The following is a 16,101-nucleotide window of genomic DNA, read 5'->3' as shown; positions in this document are numbered from 1 at the left end:
GAACCTTGTAGTGGTCCTGTAACAGGAAGACCTGACCATCCTAAGCCAGATAAAGCAGAAGAAAACAACCTTAAATATAATTTTATGAAAAAGACAGAGAACCATAAAGAGGAAGTGAAAAGTTCCCTTAAAGAAATGGAGAAAAAGACAAACAAAAAAAATTGGGAGAAATCAGTAAATCTTTCAAAGAAATCCAAGAAAAACAATCAAATGGTGAAGCAAACAGTTCGAACAGCTCAAGACTTGAAGACTGAAATAGAGGCAATAAAGAAAACACAAAATGAGGAAATTCTGGAAATGGAAAATCTGGGTAAATGATCAGGAACTACAGATGCAAGCACAGCCAACAGAATACAAGAGATGGAAGAGTGAATCTCAGGAGTGGAAGATACGGCAGAGAAGATAGATTCATTAGTCAAAAAAAATGTTAAATCCAACAAATTTTTAACACAAAACATCCAGAAATATGAGACACCAAGAAAAGACTAAACATAAGAATAATAGGAATAGAAGGAAAAGTCTGCTTCAAAGGCACAGAAAATATATTTAATAAAATCATAGAAGAAAACTTTCCCAACCTGAAGAAGGCTATGCATATAGGTACAAGAAGCTTACAGAACATCAAATAGACTGGACAAAAACAAAAAGTCCCTTACCATGTAATAATCAAAACACTAGCATACAGAATAAAGAAAGAATATTAACAGCTGCAAAAGGAAAAGGGCCAAGTAACATATAAAGGCAGACCTATAAGAATTATATCTGACTTCTTAATGGAAATTCTGAAAGCCAGAAGGTCCTGGACAGACGTACTGCAGACACAAAGAGATCACAGATGCAAGCCTAGACTATTATACTCAGCAAAGCTTTCAGGTACCATAATGGAGAAAACAAAATATTCCATGACAAAACAAGATTTAAACAATAACTATTCACAAATACAGCCTTACAGAAACTATTAAAAGGAAAACCCCAACCCAAGAAAGTTAGTTGCACCCATGAAAACACGGGCAACAGATAACCTCACACTAGCAAATTCCAAAGAAGAGAAACACACAAACACTACCACTGAAAAATAACAGGATTTAACAATAAGGGGACATTAATATTTCTTAGTATCAATGAACTCAATTTACCTATAAAAAGACACAGACTAACAAAATGGATAATGAAAACAGGACCAATCCTTCTTCTGCATACAAGAAACACACCTCAACCTCACAGACAGACATTACCTCAGAATTAAAGGTTGGTAAAAGAATTTCCAGTCAAATAAACCTAAGAAACAAGCTGGTGTAGCTATCCTAATATCTAATAAAATAGACTTCAAACTAATAACAATCAAGAGAGATGGAGGAAATTTCATACTACTCATCACAGGGAAAATCCATCAAGATGAAGTCTCAATCCTGAATAACTATGCCCCAAATACAAGAGCACCCACATATGTAAAAGAAATATTACTAAAGCTTTAATCACACTTCAAACCCCACACACTAATAGTAGGAGACTTCAGTACCCTACTCTCACCAAAGGACAGGTCTGCCAGACAGAAGCTTAAAGAAATTAGAGCACTAACAGATGTCATCACTCAACTGGACTTAACAGTGATGGAGGAGTTAATTTCATTGGTTAAATAAAGAAACTGCTGTAGCCCTTTAATAGGACAGAAAATTAGGTAGGCGGAGTAGACTGAACAGAATGCTGGGAGAAAGAAGCCGAGTCAGTGAGTCACCATGATCCTAACACTCCAGACAGACACAGGTTAAGATCTTTCCTGGTAAGCCAGCTCATGGTGCTATACAGAATATTAGAAATGGGTTAGATCAATATGTAAGAGCTAGCCAATAAGAGGCTGGAACTAATGGGTCAGGCAGTGTTTAAAAGAATACAGTTTCCATGTAATTAATTCGGGTAAAGCTAGCCGGGTGGCGGGATGCAGCACCACCGAACCATGTGGGCAGCTGGGCGCTGGGAACGCAGCCCCGCCACTCTTATTACTACATAACAGACATCAATAGAACATTTCATCCAAACATAAAGAATATACTTTTTCAGCAATTTATAAAATTTTCTCTAAAATTGACCATATACTTGGTAACAAACCAAATTTCAACAGATGCAAAAAAAAAATGGAATAACCCTGTCTCTTATCAGATCACCATGGCTTAAAGTTAGAATTTAAAAACAACACTAAATGCAGAAAGTTTGCAAAATCATGGAAATTGAACAATGCTCAACTAAATCACCCTGAATCAAAGAAGAAATAAAGAAAAAAATTAAAAACGTCAAAGAATTCAAAGAAAATGAATGCACAGCATACCCAAACCTACGGAACACTATGAAAGCAGTAATAAGAGGAAAGTTCATAGCACCTACTTCCTACATAAAGAAAGTGAAAAAAAGTCACACTCGCAACATAACAGCACACTTGAAAGCTCTAGAAAAAAAGAAGCAGTCTCACCCAGGAGGAATAGATGGTAGAAAATAACCAAATTGGGGGCTGAAATCAATAAAACAGAAACAAAGAAAACAATACAAAGAAACAATGAAACAATGAGTTTGTTCTTCAAGAAAATCAACAAGATAGACAAACACTTACCTGAACTAACCAAAAGGCAGAGACATAATATCCAGTTAACAAAATCAGAATAAAAAGGGGGACATAATAAGAGACACTGAGGTAATCCAAAGAATCATTACATCATACTTCAAAAACCTGTACTCCACAAAATTGGAGACACTAACCCTACCCCTAGTAAAACACTGTATAGGACCTCACAGGCAGAGGATTCCTGTGGAGTAACAACATGGAACAAGAATAGGCATTGTATACTGTTCTTGGGACTGTCCAGCTTCATAATCTCTTCCTGTGTTTGGAGAAAGTGTCACTTAATAAATCCTAATACTGGGTCAGGGAGAGAAAAACACCCCTTTCATAATAGCAGAACTTGCCACATTCTTGCTTTCTCCAAATCTTTTGCCACAGGCAGCTGTTACTCCCATACTAGAAACACATTGGGGCACTTATAAAGCAAAAGAAAAGGTGAAGGGTCACTCCTTTCTTGCTTGCAGCATGCTACTGAAAAGCCATGTCCAAGAAACATCAGCAGTATAAACTGGCTTCTGACACTCAGTGGTACTCACCAGCAGGCGCTTTCCCTTCTGATGTTCTATGATGTGGTTGTGATCTGGCTCCATCTTCTTGCTTTTACAACTAAAATGTGTTCACTGCAAATTCAACAAATGATTTCATATTTAGTCAGCCAGCGTCTGTCTTTGATATTCACAAGTAGAAACCGATTCAAGAACTAAAATATTTCAAGGTCTTCATTTCTTTCAAGCTAGACTTAGAGGAAAACTTTAAGCATCTTTTGACTGCCTGTTTGAGTGCTTAAGACATCTCTAGGGTATGAAATCCAATCTCTTACTTTTCATTCTAGTGGCCATGAACTAATGAATAATTCCTTGCTCTTCGGTGAGCCCAGTCCGTTGAATCCCATGATGCTTAGTCTTGCCATGGGGATATCTCAGAACAAAGTAAGTTGCTCAGCATCATATATATCTCCAACCCATTTCTCTACCCAACACTGGACCAATTCCTTGAGTGTGCACTTCACTTTCTTTAAGCTAGTACCCATGTCAAAGAAAGGTCTTTACTCTCTTTTCCCATTCACCACAGTATTAGCACTTGACAGCCATTCACAAGTAGACTAGCATCTGTGAGCATGCAGTGGTACACTCCTCAGCATGGTCATCCTCCCTTTGCCTGTTTCCTTCAGAAAAAAAATGTGATTCCCTTCTTCTTACTTTTAGTTATTTATTTCATTATTTTATGTGTTAGAGGGTGTTCTGTCTGAATGGCTGTCTGTGTACCACATGCATACAGTGCCCGCAGAAACCAGAAGGTACCTGGGGCTGGTGTGAGCTGTCATGTCACACTGGTAATCAAACTACGGTTCTCTGGAAGAATAGCTAGCTAGCTCTGTTAACATCTGAGCCATCGCTCCTGCCCATAATTTTCTTCTTAATAGCTCCCCTCTTTGTTTTAAGGTATTATAAATTCCCTAGTCACTTCCTCAGAATTTCTTGAATCACTGAATGCTGGCTTTCAAATATCCCCCTGTCCTGGGTTCAAGTTTCTCTTCCCAGTGTCCTACCCTTGAATTATCAGGATAATTTACATCCTATTTAACTCTGCTTATATCTATATGCTTTGTTATCTGGTCCTTCAGGAAAAGCCAGTCAGGATTTCAAGTCTCTTCTATTCAAATGAGAAAAGCAGCTTAGTGACTGCCTTTGTTGCAAGTGACCTAGAGTCCAGCACTGAAAGTTGTCGCCCTGTCACAAGCTTTACTAGCTATCCTCGCAAAGACCAAGCCCCTAAGAATGCTTCTTTAAAGCAACCACGCATCTCCTCCTGTGTTCTCAGGACCTGCAGCCTCACCCAGTACCTGAAGCAGGGAAGCTTAAAAGATTACTTTAAAGCATAGATTTCACTTATGATGGATCAGAAGTTCAAGGTCATCCTCAGTTGCTGTACAAGTCTGAGGCCACTCTGGTGTATATGAAAGTATAATAAGTACAACAAAAAGTGAAGGGGAAGCCCCAGCCAATCACCTTGTTTGTAGGGCATGTACCGCTTAGGCCAATATTTACCTATAAATCTGGCGGGTGTGCTCCCCGACTCCTCTTGATTTGCTGCTCTTTGCTGGAACCCTGGCTTTGTAAGCTCCCTCCTTCCTTCCCCTTATTAAAGCTGAATATTTTATATTAAACCTAGTCTGACTAATTTGATTTGCCAGTCATTTAAGCCCCTTCATCAAAAAAGTACAATAAAAAAATGGGAGCTAGAGTGATGGTTCAGTGGTTAAGAGTACTTCTTGTTCTTGTGGAAGACCCAAGTTCAATGCCCTGCCCTCACAACTATCCTTTACTCTGGTCCAGGGAGTTTAATGTCCTCTTTGAACTCAGCAGGCACAAGGCACACATGGTGCACATTCATGCAAGCAAAACACCTGCACACATAAAATAAAATAAATTTATTAGCAAAATAAAAGCATTGATTGAAGGAAATGCCTATTTTCTAGTCAAACCAGAAACATTTAGCTCAGTTGTGTTCAACTCAAGAAGCACCTGCCTTGTCCCTGATATTGAATAAGCATCTTTACAACTACAAGTGAGGGGGAAAAGCAGTCTTCTGCTTCGAGAAGAATATCGCATTCTAAATGTTTATATATGTAACCAGAAAGATACCTGGAAGAAGGGGCAAATGGCAACAGATTCAGGAAAACTGGACAATGTGAACTGCTTCACAAAGCCACAATCCCTCTGGTTATTTAGCCAGGACCTGCTATATCACAGGGTGGTTATTTAGTCCAAGTGCTGCCGAGAAACAGGGAAGCACATCTGGGTACAGGTGGATCACAGAAAGTCACTGTGAATTGAACTGAACAGCAGTCCAGGAAGAGACACTGTCTAGTCTACACCAAGAAAATGGAGTGACAGCCCTTCTCCCAGGACTGCCAGGATCCCCATGTCATGCATTCAGTCACAGAGCAGAGAAGGAACAAAAGCATTCCAACAGCTAAGTCTCTCCCCCTTATTATCACACCAAAGAGCAGACTCCCTCCTTCCTACATCTTTTAATCTTCCTTTTCAAGCTCATTTCCATGGGAAGAAAGTGTTTACATATATTTCCCTGGAGATGTAAAGCAGTCCACTTAGTGACGCTTCTCCCAGACACCTCCTATGGACTTTTCTTCTCTTCCTTTGGTAGTGCCTTGGTTTTTCTTGTAATGAAATCCCAGCACACTTCCTTTGAACCAAATTTCTCAGACATTTCTGAACAGGGATAATCTTTCTCTTCCTTTGCTTGGAAAGAAACTGAGTCTTTAGGACCAGTTGCTTTGGTCTAGTCCAAACAAGAACAAGACTTCCAGATCCCCAGTCTAGTCTTTTCCAACTTACTGTTCCTTCAAGCCATGTGATTAAAATGCATCCTGCTTCTTAACTCCTGGGACTAAATAAAGAGCCATCATCCTTTCTATTTCTAGGGATCATTTTATAAGAGAATGACAATGGTTATACATTTCTATTTCTGAAGCAGTTTTGCCATAGAACACAGTCACTGCTATGCAGATTAAATATTCTTTATCCAAAAATGCTTTGGATCAGAATTTGGATCTTTTTTCAGATTTTAGAATATTTCCATATACATCATGAGCTAGCTTAGGGATGTAACCACATCTAAACATAAAATTTCTGTATGTATCATATATACCTAAAGCCCATAGCCTAAAAGTACTTTTACACAATACTTTAACGTGCCTGTATTTTTATATCATATGAATCAGGCAAGGAAATTTCCATTTATTCCGTCACATTAGTATATAAAACATTTCAGATTTTGGAACATTTTAGATTTCACATGTTCTGAGGAGGAATGTTAACCTATGCCTGGCTCCACCTGTGAGAGGCAAAACAAAACAAAACAGCCAGCACCACTGGCAGCGTGATGATGGCTTGGTGGGTAAGAATGACAAATCAGATAATGTACTATGTTCACTTCAGCAAGGAGCACGGAGAAAAGGTCACAGAGGCAGGCCTTGGGATATGACCTGCATTTTCCGAGAATTGAGAGGCAGTAAGTCTTTTCGGTAAATGTTACTCAGATCTAGGGGAGACACAAAGGCAACACGTGTTTGCCACTTTCTCTCAGAAAGCCAGCAGGAAGTACAATATCCAACAATGGAGAGCAATGCTCTCTATGTTCTCAGTTCTGCATCTTTATTTATTGTATTTATAGTAGTTTAAAATACAGCAATCATTATCTAGTAGATAGAGCCTTCAACAAGTTTACAATGTAGCAAATTATACACCTGCATTCTGAGCTATGCAACTATAAATGATAATTAAGGACCCCTTCCTTCCCAAACATGTTCATAAGCTATATACATCAGTGATTCTCAACCTGTGGGTCTTGACCCCATTAGGGGTTGTATAACAGATACTTTGTATATAAGATATTTACATTTTGCTTTATTACAGCAGCAAAATTACAGTTATGAAGTAACAAGAAAATAATTACATGGCTGGGGGCATCACACAACACAAAGAACTGTATTAGGAAGGTTGAGACTAAATATAAAGGAAGATTTTGAAATTGGTGAACAAAAATCTCTAAGATGAACAGAACACAATATATAGACCCCAAGTGAATTTAATCATGACTCTACCTTGCTTAAAAGTGACCACTGGTACTGATTTGCCCATAAATTAAAATAAAATTTTATCCTAGATTTTTGAGCCATTTATCGTGTGAAAAAAGATGAGACAAAAAGATCTGTCCTAACTAGCACCAGTTCCGCTCAGCACCAGAGCCTGTCTCCAGAGCACTAAGTATTAAAATTTTATACATTAGGTACTCAATAAATGTCTTATCAGAGAAATATCAAATTGAGATAAAAAACAGAATAGTAATTAAAAACATAAGCTTTCTCTTTACATACAATATATACATTATTTCTACACTTCCATTAAAATGTATTTTAATGAGCTTGCAAACTAATTTGGGTTCAAGTCCCTGCTTTGTGACTTTCTGATCATGATACTGAACAAATAACTGTATAACTGACCTCATTAAGATTTATCTGTAAAAAGCCAAGAAACATTCATATCCAGTGTTGGGGTAGCCCGATAAGATGCAAGTGAAGTCATTAACTCAGTTTAATAAATGGCAGCTTTCATTAATAAATGAAATCACCTTCATTTCCCCTCTGGATACTTCTTGCACTTACTGGACTTATCAACCAGCCCCGTCCTCGTTGCTATAACCAACCCAACAGCTGACAAGCAAGTTAAGAGCAGGGAGATGGATCAATGCATAAAGTGCTTGCTACCCAAACATCCAGATCCCTTGCACGTGTAAAAGGGCCAGGTCTGGTTGCATGCACCTGCAAGCCCAGTGCCAGTGGACAGAGTGATGTGGATCCCAGGGACTTGCTGACCAACCAGTCTATCAAAAACATCAGGCTCTAAGCTCTAAGACATAATCTCTACGTCTCAAAAAAATTTTAATGGGAAGAAATAATTAAGTGAGACATCAGACATAGACTTCTGACTTCTGTGCAAGCCTACAAGAGTAAACGTGTGTGCACACATACAAGGTGGGGGAAAGCAACTTAAAGGAGAAAACATTCACAGGCTTTGGTCTATCATGGTGGGGAAACAAAACAACAATTATCTCCACCAAAGCAAGAGGAGGAGGAGCTACTCATACTGTGCCCCAGTCAGGAAGCATACAGAGATGCATGCTAGTCTCCACGAAATCTGCTGCCCATATTCAGACTGGTTCTTCTTTCATTGGTTGAACTTTTCTATAAACATTCTCATAGAAACAACAAAAGATGTGTTTCCATGGTAATTCCAAATCTTGTCAAGTTGATTCTAGAGACTAAACATCATACTGAGCAAGCTCTGTACATCAGCAACTGTGTTAGATATTTATTGATCAAGTAAGCGCTTGGTTAAGTTTCTGTTACTAACTTCAGGCCTATCTAACATGTTTTATATAAGTAATAATTTCCCCTCTTAAAGAAAAATAGATTATTAAATCATAACCATGATCTGGTCTTCTAAAGTAAAACAGAAATTTCTGTGAACCATTCCCAGCAATAAAAATTCCGTGCTCGCTTCGGCAGCACATATACTAAAATTGGAACGATACAGAGAAGATTAGCACGGCCCCTGCGCAAGGGTGACACACAAATTCGTGAAGCGTTCCATATTTTTTCTACTCAGAAAAAGGGCTGGGAAAAGGTTTATCAAGCAAACGGACCTAAGAAACAGGCAGGTGTGGCCATACTAATTTCTAAGAAAGTTGACTTCAAACTAAAATCAATCAAAAGAGATGGAGAGGGACATTTTTTACTCATAACAGGAACAATTCACCAGGATGAAGTCTCAATCCTGAATATATATGCCCCTAATATAAAAGCACCCACTTATGTAAAAGAAACGTTACTAAATCTCAAGGCAGTCATCAAACCAAACACACTAATAGTAGGAGATTTCAACACTCCTCTCTCACCAATGGACAGGTCAATCAGACAGAAACCTAACAGAGAAATAAGAGGATTAAGGGAGGTAATGAATCAAATGGACTTAACAGACATCTATAGAATATTCCACTCAAATAAGAAAGAATATACCTTCTTCTCTGCAGCTCATGGAACCTTCTCGAAAATAGACCACATACTCGGTAAAGCAAACTTACACAGTTACAAAAAAATATCGGTAACCACCTGTGTCTTATCAGATCACCATGGATTAAAGTTAGAATTCAACAACAATGCTATCCCCAGAAAGCCTACGAACTCATGGAAACTGGACAGTCAACTACTGAATCACACCTGGATCAAGGAAGAAATAAAGAAAGAAATTAAAGTCTTTCTTGAATTCAATGAAAATGAAGACTCAACATACTCAAACCTATGGGACACTATGAAAGCAGTGCTAAGAGGAAAGTTCATAGCATTAAGTGCCCACTTAAAGAAAACGGAGAAAGCACACATTGGAGACTTAATAGCCCACCTGAAAGCTTTAGAAAAAAAAGAAGCAGACTCACCTAGGAGAAGTAGAAGACTGGAAATAATCAAATTGAGGGCTGAAATCAACAAAATAGAAACACAGAAAACTATCCAAAGAATCAATGAAACAAAAAGCTGGTTCTTGGAGAAAATCAATAAGATTGATAAACCCCTATCTAAACTAATCAAACGGCGGAGAGAGAATACGCAAATTAACAAAATCAGAAACGAAAAGGGAGACATAACCACAGACACAGAGGAAATTCAGAGAATCATTAGATCTTACTACAAAAACCTGTATGCCACAAAATTGGAAAATGTTATAGAAATGGACACTTTTTTAGATAAGTACCATATACCAAAGTTAAACCAGGACCAGGTGAACAATCTAAATAGACCTGTTAGTCGCAAAGAATTAGAAGTTGTTATAAAAAACCTCCCCACCAAAAGAAGCCCAGGTCCAGACGGCTTCAATGCAGAATTCTACCAGAACTTCAAAGAAGACCTAATACCTATACTCCTTAATGTATTTCACAATATTGAAACAGAGAAGTCATTGCCAAATTCTTTTTATGAAGCTGAAGTTACTCTGATACCAAAACCACACAAAGACACAACCAAGAAAGAGAACTACAGGCCAATCTCACTCATGAACATCGACGCAAAAATACTCAATAAAATACTGGCAAACCGAATCCAAGAACACATTAGAAAAATTATCCATTATGATCAAGTAGGCTTCATCCCAGAGATGCAGGGCTGGTTCAACATACTCAAATCTATCAATGTAATCCATCATATAAATAATCTGAAAGAAAAAAACCATATGATCATTTCATTAGATGCGGAAAAAGCATTTGACAAAATTCAACATCCCTTTATGATAAAGGTCTTAGAGAGATTAGGAATACAAGGGTCATTCCTAAGTATAATAAAAGCTATTTATAGCAAGCCGTCAGCTAACATCAAATTAAATGGAGAGAAACTCCAAGCTATTCCACTAAAATCAGGAACACGACAAGGTTGTCCACTCTCTCCATACCTCTTTAATATAGTGCTTGAAATTCTAGCAATAGCAATAAGACAACATAAGGGGATCAAAGGGATTCAAATTGGAAAGGAAGAAGTTAAACTTTCATTATTTGCAGACGATATGATAGTGTACATAAGCGACCCCAAAAACTCCAGCAAAGAACTCCTTCAGCTGATAAACACCTTTAGTAGCGTTGCAGGATACAAGATCAATTCCAAAAAATCAGTTGCCCTCCTATACACAAAGGATAAGGAAGCAGAGATGGAAATCAGAGAAGCATCACCCTTCACGATAGCCACAAATAGCATAAAATATCTTGGGGTAACTCTAACCAAGGAAGTAAAGGATCTATTTGACAAGAACTTTAAGTCTATGAAGAAAGAAATTGAGGAGGATACCAGAAAATGGAAGGATCTCCCTTGCTCTTGGATAGGGAGGATCAACATAGTAAAAATGGCAATTCTACCAAGGGCAATTTATAGATTCAATGCAATCCCCATTAAAATCCCATCAAAATTCTTCACAGATCTTGAGAGGACAATAATCAACTTTATATGGAAAAACAAAAAACCCAGGATAGCCAAAACAATCTTATATAATAAAGGATCGTCTGGAGGCATTACCATCCCTGACCTCAAACTCTATTACAGAGCCTCAGTATTGAAAACAGCTTGGTATTGGCATAAAAACAGAGAAGTCGATCAATGGAACTGAGTAGAAGACCCTGATTTTAACCCACAAACATATGAACACCTAATTTTTGATAAAGGAGCTAAAAGTATTCAATGGAAAAAAGAGAGCATCTTCAACAAATGGTGCTGGCAGAACTGGTTGTCAACGTGTAGAAGAATGAAAATAGATCCATATCTATCACCATGCACAAAACTCAAGTCCAAATGGATTAAAGACCTCAATATTAGTCTGAACACACTGAACCTGATAGAAGAAAAAGTGGGAAATACTCTACAACATATGGGTACAGGAGATCACTTCCTACGTTTATCCCCAGCAGCACAGACATTAAGGACAACATTGAATAAATGGGACCTCCTGAAACTGAGTAGCTTCTGTAAAGCAAAGGACACTGTCACTAAGACAAAAAGGCAACCCACTGACTGGGAGAAGATCTTCACCAACCCTGCAACAGACAAAGGTCTGATCTCCAAAATATATAAAGAACTCAAGAAACTAGACTTTAAAATGCTAATGAACCCAATAAAAAAATGGGGCACTGAACTGAACAGAGAATTCTCATCAGAAGAAATTCAAATGGCCAAAAGACACTTAAAGTCATGCTCAACCTCCTTAGCGATAAGGGAAATGCAAATTAAAACAACTTTGAGATACCATCTTACACCTGTCAGAATCGCTAAAATCAAAAACACCAATGATAGCCTTTGCTGGAGAGGTTGTGGAGAAAGGGGCACACTCATTCATTGCTGGTGGGAATGCAAACTTGTGCAACCACTTTGGAAATCAGTGTGGCGATTTCTCAGGAAATTTGGGATCAACCTACCCCAAGATCCAGTAATACCACTATTGGGAATATACCCAAGAGATGCCCCATCAAATGACAAAAGTATCTCTTCAACTATGTTCATAGCAGCATTGTTTGTAATAGCCAAAACCTGGAAACAACCTAGATGCCCTTCAATGGAGGAATGGATGAAGAAAGTGTGGAATATATACATATTAGAGTACTACTCAGCGGTAAAAAACAATGACTTCTCGAATTTTGCGTGCAAATGGATGGAAATAGAAAACACTATCCTGAGTGAGGTATCCCAGTCCCAAAAAGAGGAACATGGGATGTACTCACTCATAATCGGTTTCTAGCCATAAATAAAGGACATTGAGCTTATAATTTGTGATCCTAGAGAAGCTAAATAAGACAGTGAACCCAAAGAAAATCATATAGTCATCTGCCTGGAGAGGGGAAGTAGACAAGATTGCAGGGCAATAACTGGGAACTTGCGGGTGAGGTGGCAAGGGACAAAGGGGAAATGGGATGAGAAACATGAGAAGGGGAGGATGGGAGGAGCTCGGGGGATTGGGATGGTTGGGATATAGGAAGGGAGGATACGGGAGCAGCGAAGTATATATCCTAACTAAGGGACCCATCTTAGGGTTGGAAAGAAACTTGACTCTATAGGGGTTCGCAGGTGTCCAGGGAGATGTCCCCAGCTGGTACCTTGGGCAACTGAGGAGAGGGAACCTGAAATGACCCTATCCTATACTGATAAATATCTTACATATCACCTTAGAACCTTCATCTGGCGATGGATCGAGGTAGAGACAGATACTCAATTTGGAGCAACGGTCTGAGCTCTTAAGGTCCAAATGAGGAGCAGAAGGAGGGAGAACATGAGCAAAAATTCAGGACCACGAGGGATGCATCCGCCCACTGTGACAGTGGAACTGATTTATTGGGAGCCCACCAAGGCCAGCTGGTCTGGGACTGAATAAGCATGGGTTGAAACTGGACTCTCTGAGCATGGCAGACAATGAAGGCTGATGAGAAGCCAAGGACAATGGCATTAGGTTTCGATCCTAATACATGAACTGGCTTTGTGGGTGCTTAGCCTGTTTAGACGCTCACCTTCCTGGACATAGATAGAAGACCTTCGTCTTCCCGCAGGGCAGAGAATTTGGACTGCTCTCCAGTATCGAGAGGGAGGGGGAATGGTGTGGGGGAAGGAGAGGAGGAGTGGGGATAGGGGGAGGGGACTGGGGGGAGGGGGCAATATTTGGGAGGAAGGGAGGGAAATGGGAAACGGGGAGCAGGTGGAAATTTTAATTAAAAAAGAATAAAAAAAAAAACAACCCAGTCAACTTAGCAAAATGTCTCAAGATAATAGACAAAAGAAGGTAGAGCTGAGCTCAGTGGTACAAAAAGTGCTTACAGTGGTCAAGGCCCTGGCTCAATTACCAGAATCAGAAAAAAATGAACTAGTGGGTCAGTTATTTAAATTAACAAATAGATATAAAACAGGGATGTAGACATAGTTCAATGGGAGGATTCTTAACCAGCATGCAGTAAGTATACCAGTACTATAATGCTCAGAATCACAAAACATAATAATTAATAAATAGGTAAATTAATAATTATTAAGCTAAGCTATGGATGTAGCTCGGTGGAAGAATGTTCACCTAGTAGCCTGCATATAGGATCATAGGTTCAATCCCCAGCTTCACATTCCATTAGCCAACCAACAAAAGAGTTTAGTTGATTTACATGTGTCAGAAGAAGAAACAGCAGACCTTGAGTGCTGTGCACGGTTAATGAATGAGTGTGAAACAAAGTTGAACTTAATCGTCTTTACAGAGCTGACTTTGTAGCCATGGCAGCTCTGCAATAGGCCATGCTAAGATGGGTCCATGTTTCGTTAACCTCTGCCTACTGCTCTGAAACTCCTGACCTTTTCAGACTAAAGGCTCTCCATTTTTATTTGAAAATGGGACTCACAAATGAAAGATTTTTTTGTGTGTGTAATAAGACACTTCATTTGTTTCTATGGGAAAGTATTCTAAGAAACCATCGATCATAGTGCTTTAATCATTGTAATTTTGTTGTATGGTGAAGGACAATGAAACCAAATAAATAAGAAATACAATTCAGATTTTTACATGAAAATGATTTCATAGAAGCAGGATGAAGATGGGAACAAGGAGGAAAATAAACGGAATAAAAGAAAACTTTATATTTAGTATAATGGGTTTCGGGGAGGGAAAATTTTCTAGTTGCCCTAAATATCACATCTCCTTAGGACTGGGGACTCTAGTGGAGACGTATGTGGATACAATAAACAGCGGGACAGTTCCTTGCTTGGAGAATGCAGTGAAAACACTGGCCGAGCATGAGAACTCTGTAGCTGTGCAGAGGGCAGTTGACCACTACAGCGAGCAGATGGCCCAGAGCGTGAGGCTCCCTACAGACACTCTCCAGGAGCTGCTGGATGTGCATGCAGCCTGTGAGAAGGAAGCCATCGCTGTCTTCATGGAGCACTCCTTCTTGGATGACCAGTGGGAGTTCCAGAAGAAGCTTGTGGCTACCGTAGAGAAAAGGAAGGAAGCATTCATACAGCAGAATGAAGCAACATCTCTCAGTTACTGCCAGGCCGAACTGGAGAGGCTTTCGGAGTCACTGATGGAGGACATCTCGTGTGGAGCTTTTTCTGTTCCTGGTGGGCACAGCCTCTACTTAGAAGTCAGGAAAAAGGTTGAGCAGGCCTACAAACAAGTGCCTAGGAAGGGAGTGAAGGCAAATGAGGTGTTCCAGAACTTCCTGAAGTCACAGATAACTATAGAAGATTCCATCTTGCAGTCAGATAAAGCTCTCGCTGATGGGCAGAAAGCCATGGCAGCTGAGCAGGCCAAGAAGGAGGCAGCTGAGAAGGAACTGGAGCTAATGAGGCAGCAACAGACAGAGCGAGAGCAAGCAAAGGAGGCTCAAATGAGAACTTTGTCAGAAAACATGGCCCAGCTGCAGAAGAAGATGGAAAGTGAAAGGGAGAACCTACTGAGAGAGCAGGAGAGGGTACTGGATCACAAGATCAAGGCTCTAAAAGAACTAATTCTTGATGGAGTTGAGGAGAAATATGATGATTTAAGAAGAGAAATAAAGCTAAAAGAAGAAGAGATTGAAGGCATTAAACACAGCTCCATTCAGAATATCCTTGATATTGCTAGCAATATATTAACTGAATCACTTCCTGTGTTATTTAATATAGGGATGCAGATTCTCAGCTCCTATGTCCTAGGTTAAGGTTTCCTATGAAGTATGGCATGAAGGCCTCTTATGTGGTAGTAAAACTACTTTTTATTATTGATTTTTAATGAACTCTACATTTTTCTCTGCTCCCCTCCCTGCCTATCCCCACCACTTCAACCCTATACACACGTTTTTAGTGTGTATGTCATAATGAGTTTATTCAGCAGATATTTCAAAGTAAATAACTACCAAAGAAGATCAGAAGCTGACAGCTTCCCCACCAAAAAGTAGAAACTCAACTAAAATTTTGTTGGGTAAATAGAAATCATTCATGAAAAAGATGTAGTTAAGGCACGAAGGAAAATAGTCTATCTATAAATTCTCACCAACATGACTGCCCAACCAGGATCTGAACAAGTACAATAAACTTGCCAAGGTAGACAGGAAAAAACCCAAGCGCTCTACCCTATGCAAAGAGCTACATATAACTAAAAAATGTTGAGAGCAAGACAAATACTCTTCTTCAGAAAAGAGCACACCAATTGCTTATCCAATATCAAATGGCTAACACTGAAAATATACACATAAATAACATTGTACAGACTGAACAGCTTATATTTAAGAATATACATGTATATACATATATGCAGGCAATAACAATTAATGAAAAGAGAAGCTATGAATTTGAAAGAGAGGAAGAAGTATATTGGGAGGGGTGGGAGGGGGAAAGTAAAGGGAGAAATATTGTAATTTCAAATTAAGTAATT

The 16,101-nt window shown here is 39.1% G+C and overlaps 1 protein-coding gene and 1 non-coding gene across 2 annotated transcripts; both read left to right on the top strand.

The window, feature by feature from the left end:
* The first annotated feature begins 8,686 nt into the window (after positions 1–8,686).
* LOC130890005 (U6 spliceosomal RNA) lies at positions 8,687–8,793 on the top strand. The gene has a single exon (XR_009058671.1). It is a non-coding gene; the product is annotated as a U6 spliceosomal RNA (small nuclear RNA).
* A 5,542-nt stretch (positions 8,794–14,335) lies between these two features.
* LOC130871266 (guanylate-binding protein 3-like) lies at positions 14,336–15,388 on the top strand. Its single transcript, XM_057764656.1, has one exon. The coding sequence runs from the start codon at positions 14,336–14,338 to the stop codon at positions 15,386–15,388; it is 1,053 nt and encodes a 350-aa protein (XP_057620639.1).
* Positions 15,389–16,101: the final 713 nt, after the last annotated feature.

The sequence above is a fragment of the Chionomys nivalis genome, chromosome 1 (genome assembly GCF_950005125.1).
Source record: "Chionomys nivalis chromosome 1, mChiNiv1.1, whole genome shotgun sequence".
Taxonomy (NCBI): Eukaryota; Metazoa; Chordata; class Mammalia; order Rodentia; family Cricetidae; genus Chionomys; species Chionomys nivalis.
The sequence above is the reverse complement of the archived record's forward strand: the minus strand, read 5'-3'. Positions and strand labels throughout refer to the sequence as shown.

What these genes read in the sequence shown, in the direction of transcription:
- LOC130871266 (XM_057764656.1), top strand. Translation starts at nt 14,336, where the DNA reads ATGGGTTTCGGGGAGGGAAAATTTTCTAGTTGCCCTAAATATCACATC.